This window comes from Vespula pensylvanica, chromosome 22, assembly GCF_014466175.1.
Source record: "Vespula pensylvanica isolate Volc-1 chromosome 22, ASM1446617v1, whole genome shotgun sequence".
NCBI lineage: Eukaryota > Metazoa > Arthropoda > Insecta > Hymenoptera > Vespidae > Vespula > Vespula pensylvanica.
This window is the reverse complement of record NC_057706.1, coordinates 501,354-518,982: the sequence shown is the minus strand read 5'-3', so window position 1 is coordinate 518,982 and position 17,629 is coordinate 501,354. Positions and strand designations below refer to the sequence as shown.

General features: G+C 32.0%; 5 protein-coding genes across 8 annotated transcripts; 2 read left to right on the top strand and 3 right to left on the bottom strand.

The window, feature by feature from the left end:
• The first annotated feature begins 1,256 nt into the window (after window positions 1–1,256).
• LOC122636457 (flexible cuticle protein 12-like) lies at window positions 1,257–3,434 on the top strand. The gene is made up of 3 exons (XM_043827671.1): window positions 1,257–1,409; window positions 2,117–2,364; window positions 2,548–3,434. The coding sequence occupies exons 1-3, from the start codon at window positions 1,401–1,403 to the stop codon at window positions 2,606–2,608; spliced, it is 318 nt and encodes a 105-aa protein (XP_043683606.1). The 5' UTR covers window positions 1,257–1,400; the 3' UTR covers window positions 2,609–3,434.
• Window positions 3,435–3,862: 428 nt separating this feature from the next.
• Window positions 3,863–10,997, bottom strand: LOC122636451 (anillin-like). 3 transcript variants are annotated; one of them, XM_043827662.1, is made up of 20 exons: window positions 10,854–10,959; window positions 10,493–10,746; window positions 10,060–10,186; window positions 9,782–9,976; window positions 9,322–9,494; window positions 9,077–9,253; window positions 8,258–8,840; window positions 7,895–8,178; window positions 7,697–7,817; window positions 7,374–7,597; window positions 7,191–7,298; window positions 6,904–7,103; window positions 6,694–6,820; window positions 6,354–6,603; window positions 6,097–6,261; window positions 5,770–6,032; window positions 5,516–5,692; window positions 5,195–5,417; window positions 4,961–5,105; window positions 3,863–4,890 (listed from the first exon to the last, which is right to left on the bottom strand). In XM_043827662.1, the coding sequence occupies exons 2-20, from the start codon at window positions 10,508–10,510 to the stop codon at window positions 4,791–4,793; spliced, it is 3,660 nt and encodes a 1,219-aa protein (XP_043683597.1). In that variant the 5' UTR covers window positions 10,511–10,746; window positions 10,854–10,959; the 3' UTR covers window positions 3,863–4,790. The 3 variants fall into 3 exon arrangements, with proteins under 3 accessions (XP_043683597.1, XP_043683598.1, XP_043683599.1); XM_043827663.1 differs by having other exon boundaries at window positions 7,703–7,817; window positions 10,493–10,997; XM_043827664.1 differs by having other exon boundaries at window positions 8,258–8,771; window positions 10,493–10,972.
• A 235-nt stretch (window positions 10,998–11,232) lies between these two features.
• LOC122636453 (serine/threonine-protein phosphatase 2A regulatory subunit B'' subunit gamma-like) lies at window positions 11,233–13,800 on the bottom strand. Its single transcript, XM_043827667.1, has 7 exons — window positions 13,634–13,800; window positions 13,397–13,527; window positions 12,929–13,315; window positions 12,467–12,792; window positions 12,183–12,396; window positions 11,977–12,104; window positions 11,233–11,878 (listed from the first exon to the last, which is right to left on the bottom strand). The coding sequence occupies exons 1-7, from the start codon at window positions 13,677–13,679 to the stop codon at window positions 11,767–11,769; spliced, it is 1,344 nt and encodes a 447-aa protein (XP_043683602.1). The 5' UTR covers window positions 13,680–13,800; the 3' UTR covers window positions 11,233–11,766.
• A 135-nt stretch (window positions 13,801–13,935) lies between these two features.
• On the top strand, window positions 13,936–16,076 carry LOC122636455 (zinc finger MYND domain-containing protein 10). The gene is made up of 8 exons (XM_043827668.1): window positions 13,936–14,230; window positions 14,294–14,402; window positions 14,483–14,769; window positions 14,858–15,060; window positions 15,115–15,284; window positions 15,349–15,486; window positions 15,579–15,811; window positions 15,883–16,076. The coding sequence occupies exons 1-8, from the start codon at window positions 14,133–14,135 to the stop codon at window positions 15,962–15,964; spliced, it is 1,320 nt and encodes a 439-aa protein (XP_043683603.1). The 5' UTR covers window positions 13,936–14,132; the 3' UTR covers window positions 15,965–16,076.
• Window positions 16,037–17,413, bottom strand: LOC122636456 (40S ribosomal protein S12). 2 transcript variants are annotated; one of them, XM_043827669.1, is made up of 5 exons: window positions 17,374–17,413; window positions 17,203–17,239; window positions 16,832–16,966; window positions 16,352–16,556; window positions 16,037–16,132 (listed from the first exon to the last, which is right to left on the bottom strand). In XM_043827669.1, the coding sequence occupies exons 2-5, from the start codon at window positions 17,217–17,219 to the stop codon at window positions 16,064–16,066; spliced, it is 426 nt and encodes a 141-aa protein (XP_043683604.1). In that variant the 5' UTR covers window positions 17,220–17,239; window positions 17,374–17,413; the 3' UTR covers window positions 16,037–16,063. The 2 variants fall into 2 exon arrangements, with proteins under 2 accessions (XP_043683604.1, XP_043683605.1); XM_043827670.1 differs by lacking the exon at window positions 17,374–17,413 and having other exon boundaries at window positions 17,134–17,358.
• Window positions 17,414–17,629: the final 216 nt, after the last annotated feature.

The following is a 17,629-nucleotide window of genomic DNA, read 5'->3' as shown; positions in this document are numbered from 1 at the left end:
GTCGAAGCTGAAGAACACGGTAGCCGGAGGCGTCCTCGGGGACTTGTTCATCGACGGCAGCGCATCTTCGGAAATGGCAAGGTCACCGGTAGTTACGTCATTAACTTTCCTCGGCAACTACGTCGACGTAAGTACTACGTCGAGAGAGAAAACCAAATGTCACAATGACCAAGGACGTTCGAGAACGTAAATTGGTGTGCGAGTGTATTATTCGCTTTCGATCAACGAAATCGAAAGGGGTTGGAATCGGCCAATTTTAACGTAAAATTTTTTATTTTATTCATAACGCGATTTATTACGTGTGAAATCCATCGTTTCAATCGTTTCATCTGTAATAAAAAATAAAGAGAAAATTTATTAGTAATCGGTAATCGCGTCGTCATTCGTTGCGTCATTCTCTTTTAGTTTTTCTTGAAAGTAACCACCACCTACCGCGGTTAGCTTACTCGTTATCGCGACATTTCATCTATATGGAGTACGATCGGTAGTTCTTAAGGACGAACAGGTGCACTGGCATTTATCGCGATGCAACTGACATTCGTTTATCACGAATTTCTCATTCTATAGAATTACCAAAGTTGAAGGACTTTCGTAAACCCTCTCCGTCATTATTTCTAAGTTCATAGAGTAATTCGTAGGATATTAGAAATTATTTCGTTATAACGAACGAAAGGAAAAGAAAAATAAATACATTCGGTATCTTCTTATTCGTTACACGTATGATCTATCAAATATTTATGTTAGATAACAAAACTTTGTATCAAATGCCATAAGTACATCGAAAGAATAGAAAATATCAAACGAAATTGATTGATCGAAAAACGTGACGAGAGAAAAAGAAACGGTTTTCAAATTACACGTTCTCGTAGTAAACTTCCGCGAGTAAGCGGTCTCAATGGGAGGTCGTCGTTATTTTTCCATCGTAATAATACGTACGTTTTGAGTCCATGATTATATTAATCGCTAAATAATCGATGTTAGTACAATATTTACATCGTTATGCATCGTTAATTAGATACGGTAAGAAACGATCGATGAGTCTTATCATAGATTACGAAATAAAGGACGATCTTGAGTACGAAGGTGGTCTTACTCAGAGGAGTAAGGCAAAGCAAACGCGTTTCTACCATCGATGGACGAATGCGCGTCGAATAGCGCTCGCGGTGCATCGTGGTGCATCGCGGATGCATCCTGGGCAGAAGCAAGCAAGCACGAGGGGGAGTAGCGATCAAATGAATCTCGGAGGCCATCGCGAGTGGGGGGATGCATCTATTGCGATTTTCCGACTATATAAAGGCAGATGTACCGCATATCCCTGGTATCACGTATCGGTTCGTCGTTAAAGGACGAAAGGGTGCAAAGAAGACGTTTACTCCGAACGTACTAAAAGAAATCTTATAATGAAGACGGTGCGTGCGATTATGAGTAAAGAGACAGAAGGAGAGAGAGAGAGAGGGAGAGATAATTAAAATAAAAAGAAAGAAAAAAGGAACGCGGATATATATATATAAATAAAAAAAAATAGAGAAAAATATATATATATATTGTATATATATATTGTATTAGAGACGAAACGATTGGTCCGAGATCGTGTATCGAAAAAATTCGTGGGAACGAAAGCCGCCGGCAACGATTACGACTACAACGACGAGGACGACTTGATCGATTCCCGAAGCAGCATCCAAATTTTTTTTTGCGCAACAGTGAAAGTGAAGAGGATCTGTGACGTTTGTGCGTGCGAGCGAGACAACGCGCACGAGCTCTCGCGTGTAATCCAGACGTTCGAAAGAGGAAACCAAGTTTTAACGTCTCTTCAAATTCTCTCGGTGAAAATCATTATCGATCGATCTTTCGTCCGTCCAATATCGAGCTTTCATACACGAATAATTTTTTATTGAACGATTATTTCAACGGGATAAAGTGAATCCGATTACGCGTATTTTTCTCCTTTTACTTCGTTTTCTTTTTTTTTTTTTTTTTTTTTCGTAATATCTAGCACCTTCGATTCCTTTTTCTTTCTTTTTTCTATAGACTTTGACGTTTCGTAAAAAGAAACAAAGGAGTTAGTAACAAATGTTAACGTTACAATACTTGATAATAGTCTTTTAACACGCAGGTCATCGTTCTGGCGACTCTTTTAGTCGCGAGTCTCGCAGCACCGCAAGGTAACCCGAACGACATCACGATCGTGAAGCAGGAGGAAGTGAACAATATCGGAGTAGGTGGATATCACTTTAGTTACGAGCAAAGCGATGGACAAAAAAGAGACGAAACAGCGGAGCTTAGAAACGAGGGTACGGACGACGAGGAATTAGCCGTCACGGGTAGCTTTTCTTTCATATCTCCGGACGGTCATACGTACAGGTACAAGCAAAATTCTATTAAATTAGAAAGAAAGTTCAATAGACGAGAGAGAGAGAGAGAGAGAGAGAGAGAGAGAGAGAGAGAGAGAGAGAGAGAGAGAGAGAGAAAGAAAGAGAGAAAAAAGAGTATTAAAAAATAAAAAGAAAATTTGAAACAACGATAGAACCATGTCTTTGATTTTAGGGTCGATTACACTGCCGACAAGGACGGTTTCCATCCTAACATTCAGCTCGTTTCGAAATAAAGAAAGAGGACTCGAGGAGCCGAAGGAATTTTACGCTAACAACACGTCACTTAGGATTTTCCGACATACCCGCATACATAAAAGCGCATAAACAATATTCCGTCTTTACATGTATGTTCCATGTACGCTGCGAGACGCGCGAATCACAAGTGCGAAGTTCTCCTCTCCGCGAAGGCTTCGATCGTTGCTTTCGATCTTAAATTTTCTTCGTTTCCTTTCTCCTTCTCTTCTCTTCCTTTCTCATTACTTTTCTTCTTTTCTTCCGTGCTTCTTCCTCTTCTGTCTTTTTTTTTTTTCTTTTTAGGATTACATTCCCGCCGAGTCGTACTTTCTTACGTAACACGTCGCGCGAGATATCAACGATCGAAGCCTCGATGATATTTTTTTTTCTTTTTTTTTTTTTTTATACGTAGGGATTTGTTTTATACGGACAAAAAAAAGAAAGAAAGAAAGAAAGAAAGAAAAATTCACAATTTCTCGCGATTCAATTCGGAAATAATTTTCCTCGAGATATATCGAGATGTATCGCGTGGAGCAAAGTATGCAAATGTTCTACGATCTTATACGCTCACGTGCTTCTCGCGACGCAACGTGCTCGTTCCGCAGATACGATACATGATGTAACACTTATAAACTGCCAACAAACACTTTGAACGAGAGACATCCAAGAGTTCGTTCTAAGCAAACTCATCGAGACGACGGCGTAGTGTTCATTTTAGCGTCGCAAATATTACATTACAAGACACACTTTTTTCCTTTTTTTTTTTTTTTACATGTACCTACTTGTATCTGTAATAATAATGCAGCATATGCATATAAACTTGTATACGGAATTTTTATTTATATCGCAATGTCCTTCCTAAACATATCCAAAACTGAGAAACATTTTCTTCTTTTTAACAAAATTCAAATCATTTGTACTGCTTATGTAACAAGTTGAATTTTTTTTATTATACATGAAGAATTCGTAAGAGTAATATATTTAATTGGTCTATTAAAAAGAAAAAAAAAAATGTGCATGAACTTACTCGTACATATAAAGAAATATCTTTATATCTTATATTAAAAGATCTGTATACATATAAGGCGAAGGTACAAAAATTTGTGAAGGTATGTAAAAATATAAGTATGTAAATATTTATGAATATATATTCAAATTCATATATATATATGTATAGATATGTATATATATATATATATATGTATATACATACACATATATATATATATATATTAATTAATCACTATACCGCATTAATTCATCATAATTCGACTATTTACAATACGTTAGTAATATGTCGTTATAATTAAACATTAATGTTACTCGTCTGAACATTAAAAAAAAAACGTATAATTGAGCATGACACAACGTTCTTCGAAATTAAGTTTATCAATCCAATATTTAATACGCTTAAACATTTGTAAAAAAAAAAATAATAACGTGCCTATCGCATACGTGTAATGTTACATTTAAGTAATATAAATGAAGTCAAAAATGCAACTCGCATAAAAAAAAATGAGAACGAGAAATCAATGAATATAAGAGAGTAATTCTTAAAGCAAAAAAAAATATAGTTCTATTACGATAAATATTTCTATAATATTCATATATGATAGCAAGAGAATTCTATTTGAAAAATATTAATATATTATTTTGTTTTATAAAAATAACATATATATTATTTTCAACGTAACATATTCTCTCCTTAAAAGATCATATAAATGTATATCGCGTGAGTTTTTCAATAATTTTTCTTTGCGATAAGAATTCGTTATGGTTTTTATTTATGTTTTATGGACTGACTCTTTCCGATACGTATGTATGAGAAATGAACATTACGTTGTAATACTTGTAGACACAAGCAGAATAATTTATCAAAGTAATTAAACAATCGGATTCGTTTAGACACACGTTAAATCATGTTCAAATTGTACATTATTTCGCGGTTTAAATTATATATCGTATCTCATTATTTGAGATTTAAGAGAAATATTTTCATATTCACTATTTCATTCTACGACGAAAAACATTACTATTCTGTAACAAATATAATAGAATTTAACTATTTATTGCATTATTTATAAATGCATACGCGCATTAAATAAGCCTAAATTATATTTTACTAGTATTTACTAAAAGTATATGTTGCAATATAACATTCGTTACTCTACGATATTATATTCATGAGGTACCACCCCAGATTCGTATTAAATGTAATACTTTGTTAAGTTTTGAACACCACTCTAGCCTATCTTCTTTTGTATCGGCTGAGAAAAGGTGTCTGTAAAAATATTCTCATATATTAAGTATTATCTTCAATTTATTATTTGGATGTATAATTTACTACTTACCTAATAGTTGTTTCAGATCCATTTGTTACCATGATAAGACTATCGACATCACCAGGTTGTGCTGCTCTTTTCGTTTCAAGTAAAACTGTATTGGCACGCATGCAGATGCTGAGAGGTGCTAATTCAACATTTTTTGTAGAAATACCTACGATAAGGAATAAAAATATTTATAAACGATTACAAAATATATATATATATATATATATATATATATATGTAATAAATAATAATTACCACGTAGATCGAGACTTCCTAAAGGAGTTTTCTTGCCCTCGTGATAAGGGTACTTATAATACGATAATGTAGTTCCTTTGAGCAGGCACCACCTTCTTTGCCAGATGCCAAAACCAGAGACATATTCAAATATTGTAAGAAAGTTATGATATTCTACCGTTATTGAGGGTTCACATGACACATGCATCTGCAATCGACCTTCCAGCGGGGATTGCTGTGGAACCTGCAATACACAATACAATATATATTTGAAGTATTTTTTATCTCGTTTTTTCATTGATTTCTTTTGGAATTTATTGTTAAATTTACGACATGTTATACCTTATTTAAAGTGAATTGTTGACGGTGTACTTCTTTAAGACTAAAAACAACATAACCAGATAGATGAAAAGCAGTAGATCGAACTGCGGAAGGTCCTGCCGGACTTTGAACGTTTGGCATCACCAAGCGATTTTCGAATTTTGAACATTTCTTTTCTTTAGGCGTTTTAGACGCGTGCTATAAAAATTATAGATTTATAAGATATAGAGTAGCATTTCGCGAATGCGAAAGAAAAGAAACAAATTTAATTTTACCTTTTTATTATCTTTGCTACTATTACCAGAATTCCATCCACCGCCATTGTTATGAATGTGATACTTAACTTCGTGGGGAAGCATTTCAGCTTGAGTTTGAAGAGAATAAATTTCGACGGTGATTTTAAAATCACTATACAAATTTTGTAATTTTAAGGTCGAAGGAAAGCGTAGACAAGAATCGCCTGATTCAGCAAGAACCACTGGTGTAGTTAACACTTCCTCCAAGTAACGTATCAAACAGACGAAATGAAGGCACGTATCTACAAAATCTTGACAGTTAAATTTATTCACAAAATATATCAAGAATGAACGATTAATACTTACTTGTAGCAATACTTCGTAAATATTCGCGTCTCAATGGTAATGTAATGGCTGACACTGTAAGTGATCCGGTATCTTCTATTTCTGGAGAGCCTGGTACAGCAGGTCTCAATGTACCCTCAACTTTTAATCTTTGAACCTCGTTTAGTGCGGCTTGTCTCCTATGAGCTATTTTAAAAATCATATTTCGATTATAAAGGACTATAAAATTACAAAAGTTTTAATCAAGATAATGATATAATAAAAAACGATGAAATTACTAGCAATAAGCAGAAGTCTTTCTCCTTCGACTTGTTCTTGAGAACCATTAAATTCAATCGTAGAACTACATAAATTTAAAGCTTGACTAGCTTGACCAATGATCGTTTGCTGCTTGCAGACTTCGTCTAATAAACGCTTCACCTTTTCTTGCACTAACATTGTTTCATCTTTTGCAGATTCCGTAGTGTCAGAATCAGAGTCTATAATTTTGGTTACCGAACGAGAAGGGGTACCTTTCGGTGTTCGCAACTATAATTTTAAATTAATTAAATACGTATGAGTTAAATGAATAAATTTATTTTATATGTACGACCAAAAATTGCAATATTATTTACTCACTTCTGATTGTTGACGCCTATAAAAACTAACGGTGTGCATTAAGGGAGTATGATTATCGCCTTCTACGATGCATGGTTCTTCACTCCTTTCCGGAGTCACGAATTTGATAGGAGAACGAAATTGTGATCTAAGAAGGTAAAGATTAATTTAATTAAAATATAATTATGCAAACAACGAATTTTCATTTTGAGATATATGGGAAAATCTTACCCATGAGTGTATTTAAAACTAGTAGAAGAAGACGATGGACTTTTTCCACCTCTATTTACTTTTGGAGGTGTTGGTCCATCCTGACAGAAGTTTTTAACATTTTTTTCTTGTACTGCAAGACATTCGTCCAAATATTCATCCATTTCATCTAATACGGATATATCGGATGTAGTACTATCTGGATCAGGTTCAATCGATCTCTATAAATACGAAAGTGCATTAAATCATAATAATTTCAGTCGTATTTTCCAAGACAAAAAAAATCAATTCATTAAAAATAGTATTACCTTTTTGTTTCTCATAATCTGTTGATTCACTACACGCAAAATGCTTCTTCCCAAACTAGTGTTTACGTCTTCAATTTCTTCTTCGCTGTCTAATTCAGTTTCGTTGTCCTACAAAAAAGTGAGAATATAAATATACTTTTGTTTGTTGATTGCATTATTTTCTTGCATTATAATATGTTTTACTTGAACGTAATATTCGGCTTCTGTAATTGATTCGCTCTCAGTAGTATTTTCTTCCAAAGTAACAGTTGCTGGTTCTGTACTATCGACGGTGTATTCTGTATCTGTTCCTGTGTTGTTATCAATTTCTGAAAGATTAGGATATAGGCCTCCAGATTTCGGAGGACACACACGTATACGCTTAGCATCTGATAATGTCACAATCTGTTGTATTCTTGGTACATTGCCTGTAATTTAAAATAAATCAAATATTTGTTAAATCAAAGAGTTATATTCGATTTTAATTGTATAAAAAAAGAAATTTTTTTTTAATTTGAAACGTGCACCTTTACCATGTCGTTTAACTGGTGATGATTTTTCTTGCTCCGAATTATGTTTTCCGTTCGAGTTTTTTGACTGTGGAAGCGGCGGTGGTGGTGGTGGTGGTGCGTGCGGGTTAACATTATCCTATAATTTTGAATAATTTTATAAATCATTTTCGTTTATATGAGTCTTAAGATAATTGCAAGATTAAGATGTATTACCAGTGCTGGTGTAGGTTTGACAGGACAAATTGGAGAATTCTTCGGTGAATTAGACTTCCCTTCACTACTTTCGCTTGTTCTAATGCAAGAACCAGCTGCAACTTGCGCTATTTCTTTATTGGTGTTGAAACGTGAACGTAACATATCTAATTCTCGTTGTCTTTCAATTTGGGCAGAACGCAATATATTATTTTCTAATTCTTGAGTGTGACCGTGCTCAAATATAGCACGCTGAGCAACGACTCGATTAGAACTTTCAATTTTACGATTGGTTGCAGGTAAATCTATTGCAGAAAAATATATAATTATATACTTATAAGTGCCGCATCTTAAATAAAATATATAATGATACATATAACATACCTGCTCCATGTCCGGATGGTGAATTAGACGATTCCTTCTCGTGTAATTTACTAGGTGGTATAGACATGGTAAGTGGTGCTTTTGGAATTAAAGGAGCTTCATCCTTATTTTTTTCGAAAAGAGCTTTTCTTTCAGAAAGACTCATTTGAGCTGGATCTTTTGTCTTACCATCATTATTTCGCGATTCAAACATAGAAGCTTTACTCAACACAGAACCAGGTGATGAACCAGGTAATGGACTCTTGGGTGAACCATTAAAACCAAATCTAGATGTTACTCTAGAATTGTTTGTATTGGTATTTGTAGTTCTTACTGTTTTTTCTGGTGTATTTGAGTTTGTATTTTCGGCATCCTTAGCTGTCCTGTTTGTACTTTTATGCAGATTCTCATCGTCTGTCACCTTGCCTTCTATTACTACGTTAAGTTTCGAGCTTGATATATGTTTGTCTTCTTGCTTTTGCACGGAATTCGTATGTTTTTTGGATGGAGAACTTGATGGGCCTGCTCCTGTTTCCTGAGAAAAACTCTTAAAGTCATACACTAGACGACAATTGCTTTTCGTACGACTAAAGCCTTGAGCCTCCTGTAAATATCCATCTAATAAATCTACTATGTTTTGTTTTGTTTTATATTATATATATATATATATAAAATTATGTTTTACTTGTATAATAAAAGATAATACAATTATATACTTCACAGAAAAACCTTCTAAAGCTTTAGTCTTTTGTAAGATTATATTATTATTTTGTCATTTTTTTTTTTATGAATATATTTTTAGAAATGAATATAAAAATAACATATAATAAAAATACTTACTAAACTCTGTAGCATAGTTTTATCCCACTTAAATTGTCTGGTTGAACTAGCTTCAGAATTACTACCACTATTCCACTTACTGCATCCACTTGTACTTGGTTGTGGGTCTGCTGTATTCTTTGCTTTGTCATTAAATTTAGCTTGTATTTGTTCCGCCTTAGTGGATGTTGTTTTTGTCTACAAATTATGGATTTTCAATAAATGATTATTCATAACAAACACTACAATTTTTTATATATACTTACAAATGTTGGATGCGATAAATCATCTTCCCAATTATTAATGGTTGAAGCAAGAGCTGCCAATCTATCCAGCCTAGCACCTTTCTTTGCTGATTTCAATTCTATTTGTTCCTCTTCGGTATAAAATTTTTCTTCCGTTCTATGAATAGGTGAGCTTAACTCACGGCTAGTATCTTCTATGTGTGAAAAACAAATTCTTACATCGTTATAAATTCATCGTACGATATTAAAAATTTATTATAAGAAAAAGAATCAACAACTATTGAAATAAAATACATGTGCCAATGTAATAAAAAATTTTTTAATGAAATTATTCAATAATATTAAGCTTGATAAAAAGCAAATCAAATAAGGAGAGTTACATAGTGTACTTGTACCACAGATGCCATATACAAACACAATGAGATAGTATCAGAAACCAGTTTTAAAGGAACTGTGTGGGTGTTCACACATTCAGACTTACCAGAATATAGCTTGCCCAGCCTTTGTAGCTTTGACTTGACATTGCTTATACCTACATCACCATTCTCTTTACCAATCTGTTTAGTTTCTTCTTCAACTATCGTTTTGGAAGGACTATATTTTCTTGCAGATTTTTTAGGAGATTCTTCTGTTGTTAATTTTATTGGAGATTTTGCCGGACTTTTGTTTTTGCTTACTACAAAATAAATTTTTAATACCAAACATTACAAAGTATTAAGTTTAAACATGACATTATATCAAGTTCAAATAAAATTATACCTGCTGCTTGTGCTAAAATTGCATTAGCATCTTTTAGTGGACTTCGTCTTCTTCTAACATCATGACCAGCATTGGACAATTGCATATTCAACTTTTCTCCTCTTGCCTTAGCACGTTCTAACATTCGCTATAAATAAATCAAAAGAAAAAATTAAAGAGAAAGAAGGAGAGATATTAGAGAGTAAAAAAACTGATAAATAACTATAATTGTACGTAAATAATATTAAATATGGAATGACAAGTACTATAATATTTTTAAATGCTATTGCAAAAATTAAAATAAAACAAATAATACTAATAACATATAAAATTATATAAAGTAGACAATAAAATAAAAAAAATGAAATCATATACTTAAAGCATTATATGAATTAAAAATTTTATCACTGATATAATCCGACGATATGTACTTTCTATTATACTTGGGACTTACTTGAATCCACGGATCCATTGTTCGCGATTTTTTGTTATCTTAATACTTAAGGATGACCGTACAACAATTTCCAAACTACTGAAATGTGGTACTGGCACTTCGAATAACTTATTCTTTATATATCTCTGTTTCTGACAAAATGTCACAAAAAGTTTATAGATTCTTTAGCACTACACACATACGTAAAATTCGTTACTTCCGACCGTTGTATTTAAACGCAACCGCCATGCTGTAATACGACGCTCGTCAAGCTGCTAAAAAATAACGTTCAATTATCAATCCGCTTTAACGATATCACCCATGGAACAAGTATATCGATTGCAAAAAAGAAAGAAATTCTTGTAAACTTGAATGTGCGTACGATGAACGATTCCAAAAGAACCTATCGAATTATCAAACTTTCGAACAATTCAAATATTCGAGCAAGCGTCCTAAAGCACGACCTGAACATTTAATCGGATTGGAGCAACTGCGACGCTCTTTCACTGATTTGCTCCACCATCGCAGGGGGGCGCAGTACCGTTTATGAGTTAGCATTTAAAATATTGTCGTTTGATTGGCTGAAGCATTTAAACCAAACACAATTCAAACAATTATCATTCAAATCGATAAACACAATAGAATCGGATATAGATAATTTTTAGTAATGAATTATTGAACACTTAAGTGAATTCATTTCACAATATGTTTGTCAACATCTTCAACTTTCATAAATAGTCAAAAGAAAAGTAATAGGTAGCTTTATCAATGGAATCAGTTTATTGATCTCGTTGATTTGGTTAATGGAATCGTCCATACACTTTTCTATACTACAAGATAATTCCTCTATTATAACAGTGATAAACTATATGTCATGGACATTAGCATTATAGAAATTTGTTGTCATGAAAGTTAATTTCTTTTAAATTCAAGTCATTTGTAAAATTATAAAGAAGTTGTTTGTTTGTTTGTGTGTGTGTATATGTGTATTTGAGATTTTTATAAAAATAGTTTTATTTACATATCACTTATACAATAGTCTTACACTTTCTAGAATAACATTGAAATAATATGTCTGAAAATTTTCATTTTACATATCGTTCATTTTTTATAAAAAAGTGCAGACTTTAAGTATGCTCCCTCAAATTTTAGGAGCTTTAGGATATAGTCCGCATAGTTTCAGTATGATTCATCCCTGATACAGTACCAATCATATCATATCATCGCTTTTACTAAAGCAAAGTCATTAAGGAACTTTGGGTATGTATAAATGTTATTTTCATGTTTTTAGTTTATCATACGTGAGATGATTCATCTCCTGTATCAGCAGCCATAGCTTCACGATTTTCATAAGCCCAGAAACCATGAAATTCTATTAAAATACTCACCATTGTATCACCTTGTCCACTAAATTTAATGGAAAATTTAATTGAAGTAGAAAAATGTAAAAAAAAGAAGACAAAAAAATAGGAATTCTTTACAATATATAAATATTTTTCTCTTACCAAGATAATAAATCTTGTAATGTAATTTTACATGGATTAGCTGGTTTAACCATATCAAATATTTCATCTTTTACATCTTCAAAACTTACTGGTTCTTGACCATGCATTGTCATTTGCTCTTGTATTGCCTATAACACAAAGATATTAATATTATCGATGAATTAATAAGCATATTTCAAAGACATAAGCAATTTTTACAAACTTACTCGAAAAAAATAATTAAGACAAAATGTATCAAGATAACCACGATTATTGATATCTAATATACGAAAAAGATAATGTAAGCTTTGAGGTTCGTGCCGATTTTCCAAAGCCAAAACAAAATCCAAATAAGTTTTGTAATCCATCTCCCCTTCATAAGTTAAGCATTCTTGAAACACTCTCTCTAAAAATACACCGGTCAAAGTGCCTGTTCCATACCTTTGAAATAAATTAAGTTTTTTTATTATTTAAAAAATATAAATATAAAAGGAATTGTATAAGGCAATACCCTGCAAGCTCTTCTTTATTAAGCATTCCATTATGATCTCTGTCAAGGTTGAGATACTGGCCATAAACTTTAAGCGCAGATGGTGCTGAAAACCAATTTGCTTCTTGCAAATCTTTAGGTAAATCTTCATCTCGTAATTCTAATAGATCATCAAGAAAACTGCATGCAAGAATATCTTGTATACGAACTCTTCCAGTTCTGAGAGGATCCAAAAAGAATAAAAATTTCCTAACAGCTGTACATACATAAAAAGAATGGAATGATTTTTCAAGACCTTCAAGTTGTGGCAGTGTTGGTATCAGTTCTAAAATATAATTTTCCAGGTCCTATATAAAAATAAATAACAAAGAGACATATTTAAAAAAAAATTAATACACATATTGTACATTAAAATATTTTGGAAACAGAAAAACGAAATTAATAAAAAATAAATTAAAAGAAGAAAAAAAAAATTAAACTTACAGATTCCCTAAGGTATCCTTGTCCAGTGACATCATACAAAGAAAGACCAATTCGTGTTTGATGCAACCAAACTTTTCTCATAACATAATTAAATAATGCCATTATACTTATTCTTCCATGTTGATCACCTTGTTGAAGTTTCGCAAAAACAACTGCAGTAAAATAAGGACTACATTTGGTACCAGCCAATTGGCCCACTTTTTTAAAATCTTCATAATTAATCAACTGTTCTTCTCCTGACAAAGGTGGACTATGATATTTGTCTAACAAAACCCACAGTGCTTTTAATTCATTATTATCTAATAACTGACGCGAACGTCTTTGTAGAAACAATGCACGCGTTTCTTCTCGTAGTTTTTGTGGCAGTATCTCATCTTCTTTAGGTAACTAAAAAGACATGTATATTTTGTTTATATATTGACCATTATAGATTAATATATTTATCATAACTTTTACTAAGTTTTATACCTTAAAATAAAATTTAGGAATCACTTTATAAGTTAAATCTTTATCTTTTGCTTTTGTTCCTTTCCACTGATCATATATTTCTTGAAAATATTCATCCTCTATTTTTTCACTTTCTTCTTGTTTTTTTTCAACTGAAAAAATATATTAGTAAAATCAAACTCATAATTTACATGTTTTAAATAATACAATATTGTTTGTATCAAACATAATTATTATGTTTTATATATATATACTTACATTTATTTGTCAAGGCACATTTTCGCAACAACGTTTCCAATTCCATTTTAACATTGAATATTGTTTACATCCAGTAAATCATAATGCGTGATAGCTACAAGTTGCTGCGATTTAGGAACGTTGTTAAAAAATTTTGATGATAAGGTAGTTCGCGACATTAACATCGAACTACCTGCCATCTTGCAGATATAAATTATCGATAATCGAAATAATCGTACTATATTATCGATCCATCTCGAATACATAGTACATGTTCTTTTAACCTCGATATTTGAAATTCAATTATGAATTGTAAGAAATTTTCTTAATATCGATGTACACAATTCTTGTTGTGAATTAATCAAATGAGATAAAGAAATATATAGGTACTACATTTATTGAATGCACAGGATTGATTGATTAATCAATACAGATTACCAGGGTTACAGAAATTCAGTTATTTACAAATGGTTGACGCTTTAAGACGATATCAAAGATCGTTTAAGCGAAGTAATAAAAAATGTCGTTGGATACAGAATATATAATTGCACCATGGGAAGCTGAGGCTTACGTACAGAGTTTAGAAATATCGGATTTGCAAGATGTTTGCACAAAAAAGTAGAAAGCACTATTTTTTTATCACTCGTAAAATATACGTACTAAAAATTTGCATTATTTCAGATGGTTCGAATTTCACAAAAGATTGATCTTGCTAAATCAGCAAAGTGTTCTCGAAATTAGTAATTTACGAGAGGAGAGCATCAAAGAGTGGTTTGTTTGTTTAAAAAAAGTAAGTTGTATCCCCGAATAGTATTCGTAAAATTTCATATATCATAACTATATTTATGAAGATCGTTTTTTACTTTTTAGATACCAATTTTAATATACGAAGTCATTCAAATTGATATATGGAAACACAAAATATTTCCTCTTTTAATCGATATAAATAACGAGCCGGAAAATACATTTATGTTATTTAGCGTATTCTATCACGAAGACGTAGCAGCTTCGTTGTTAGAAAATGTTTTATTTCATTGCGAAAGCGCAATTACAATGGACGATTCAGTTCTCGATCTTATCGATTATGCAGTTAAATCTGTGACTGTTCTTCTCAATAAAAATAACATCGAAATATATGAAAATTTAAAAGATCCCAGGTAAATGGATAAAAAAGAAATAACCCAAGTAAAACTGATTGTTGATAATTATTTTAGCTTTTCGTTTTTATTTTTTTTTTTTTAGTAGTTGTTTGGAAGAGATATTAGAAAAGAAGAAAGAACTCGAATTCGACATTGGAATGAGATGCATCTCGATTCTACGATATTTAGCTGAATTTTTAGATAGTTTACCACTTTGTGCACTTTCCCGAATGTTGTCTGTACACGACATTCCGTATTTACTTGTTCAACTAATCGAAAATCATCCCTGGTCTAAGAATGATTCCGAAGGTAATTAGATAAATAAAGTTTTAAACGAGTAATTATTTATTGGACATTTTTTAGGGAATGTTATGTTATACGACGGGAAATGGAACAAAATTAAAGACAATGAAGAAGGAAAAATTTCAAAAATAGAAGCACAAATATGGTTTGGTTTGCGAGAATTACTTCTTAACCCAAAATGCGGTCCATACTATGAAATTACCGAACATAGACTATCGCATTTATTAAAGGTATCTCTTTATCGTGTTTATAAATGACATAAATTTAAATCAAAAGAATTTTGTTGTTCCTTAGTTACAGAAATACTTACACGAAATCGTATTAGATCAAATTGCACCTTTGATCGATCTTAAAAGATGGTTAAGTTATTTAAGTATGTCCGCAACTTCATCAGGTACATCTCGTCCTGTCTATGTTGAAGTGATTCCTCAGGTAAAAATATCATACATAAAAACAACATTTTATTATCATTATATACATATATACAAATATTGGAGAGGTTTATACATTTAATCGAATCATAGATAAAACCTATGATCTTGGAAAAATACCATAAAAAATGGAAAAAATTAGCTAAACATCAGGCAAAGTTTATATTTACCAAAGACACGGACTATATCAAAAGTTCTGCCCAAATTTTAAGCGATGCCTATGACTTGGATAAATTAGATTGTATAGATATAAAAAAATGTTTCTTGTGTCAAGAACAAGCTAAAAAGCGTTGTTCCAAATGCAAAGAGGCATGGTATTGCGGACGGTAATTATTGATCAACGAAAATAATAAAAGATTGCCGAGATAGTACTTATAAAATTTTGTATTTTTTGCAGAGAATGTCAAGTAAAAGATTGGACCAATCATAAAGATATTTGTGAGAAAATAACAAATAACAGAAGTGATCATCAGAATTGAGAATAAAAAATTAAGATCCAATATAAGTAGATAATCGATACTTATGAAGGTATTAATAATTTGTATACACGATTATGTAGAATATTTTATTAAAAGAATTTAATGTACAGAACTTTGTTTAAGATATTCCATCAAAACATCTTTAGCAGGTGTGTCTTCTCCAAAGTCCTGCAAATATAAAACTTTGATAAGTAAATGAATAATTTTTTTATGACAAACGTATAACAATTAATTTAAAATATATCAGAATGGCATGATTACAGCATTGCAATTTTATATTACGGGTTCTACTCAGTAGAGGGAGCCATATTTATCATCATATAACATGTTTAAGAATCTATTAACGGAAAGTTATATCCAAATACGAATTTTATTAACAATCTTTACCTTAATAACGACACAAGAACATCCAACGACCTTGCGAGCTTTGCCAGCACTGTCAATTTTGCATAGTCCAGCCCATTCACCCAATTTTTTATTATTATCTACTTTAATAAGGGGAATTTGATGTTCGTTGCAAAGTGCTTGAACTAATTTTTTGTACATCGGTTCGTCACAATTATCAGCTAAAATGCACAACATTGCTTGTCTCCTAAAAAATGAAAAAAAAAATATATATATATCTTTAAAGCATTTTATTCAAATACTTTTCATCTAAACAACTTTGTTATTGTAGTGTCAGAAATATAAGGCATAAAAACAGCATTTATATAAAATGCAGTGAAACGCAACCCAGACGCAACCCAGACGCAACCCAGACGCAACCCAGATGCAAGGTAGATGCGGTGTTCGCTCAGAACATGCCATATCATCATTCATTATACTCAAAATGCTTCGTAAACAATAATCATATTAATTATAACTTACTTATCCAGTGCTTTAGCAGCTTCATGAAGACCATGAACGACTCCATCGTGAATAAGAGCATTTTTTAAAACTTCTTGTAGAGCTGTGTTCACGTCCATGGGACCTCCTGCAGTGATCGCAGAAGGCCCATCATCACTGTAAATTATATTCGATAAATAATTCTATTCAACAAAAAGCCGTATCGGTACCTAAGCAACGAGATCAAGTTAACATTTTTACGAATATCTACATATTTACTACGATTAATTCTTTTACGATACGGAATCTTAAGGAACATAAATCATAAATTTATATTCACTCACTTCTATTTATAAAGTGTAATTCTAAAAACTTTAGAATGAAATTATTTGTGTACACATAACCACACTTACGTTCCCACGTCGGACATGTTTCTACTGGTTCGAGAAGCTGAAATAATTACACTACATTAATATTTTTATATTACAGGTTACATTTTGATATTTTTTTGTGTAAAAAACAGAACGATGACACTATAATAAACCGATTTTTAGCGCGCTACCACACCGCGTGCTTCCATTTACCTTTTCTTAAGAGGAAAGAGAAATGGCTTCCACTGGATCATGCGGCTTGTTGCTGTATTCTTCGTCAACTCGATTCGTTTTCTGATTGGCTGATTGTGCAAACGAGAGGACATCTACAGTCATCAACGTAGAACTAAACAAACAAGGCTTACAAACTTTTCCAATTTTATGCTATCTATATGTTCGACAATGGGTAATGTAGTTTACGTCCACGTTTGACAAAAACGAAGAGATTAAATTATTTATATAATAATTC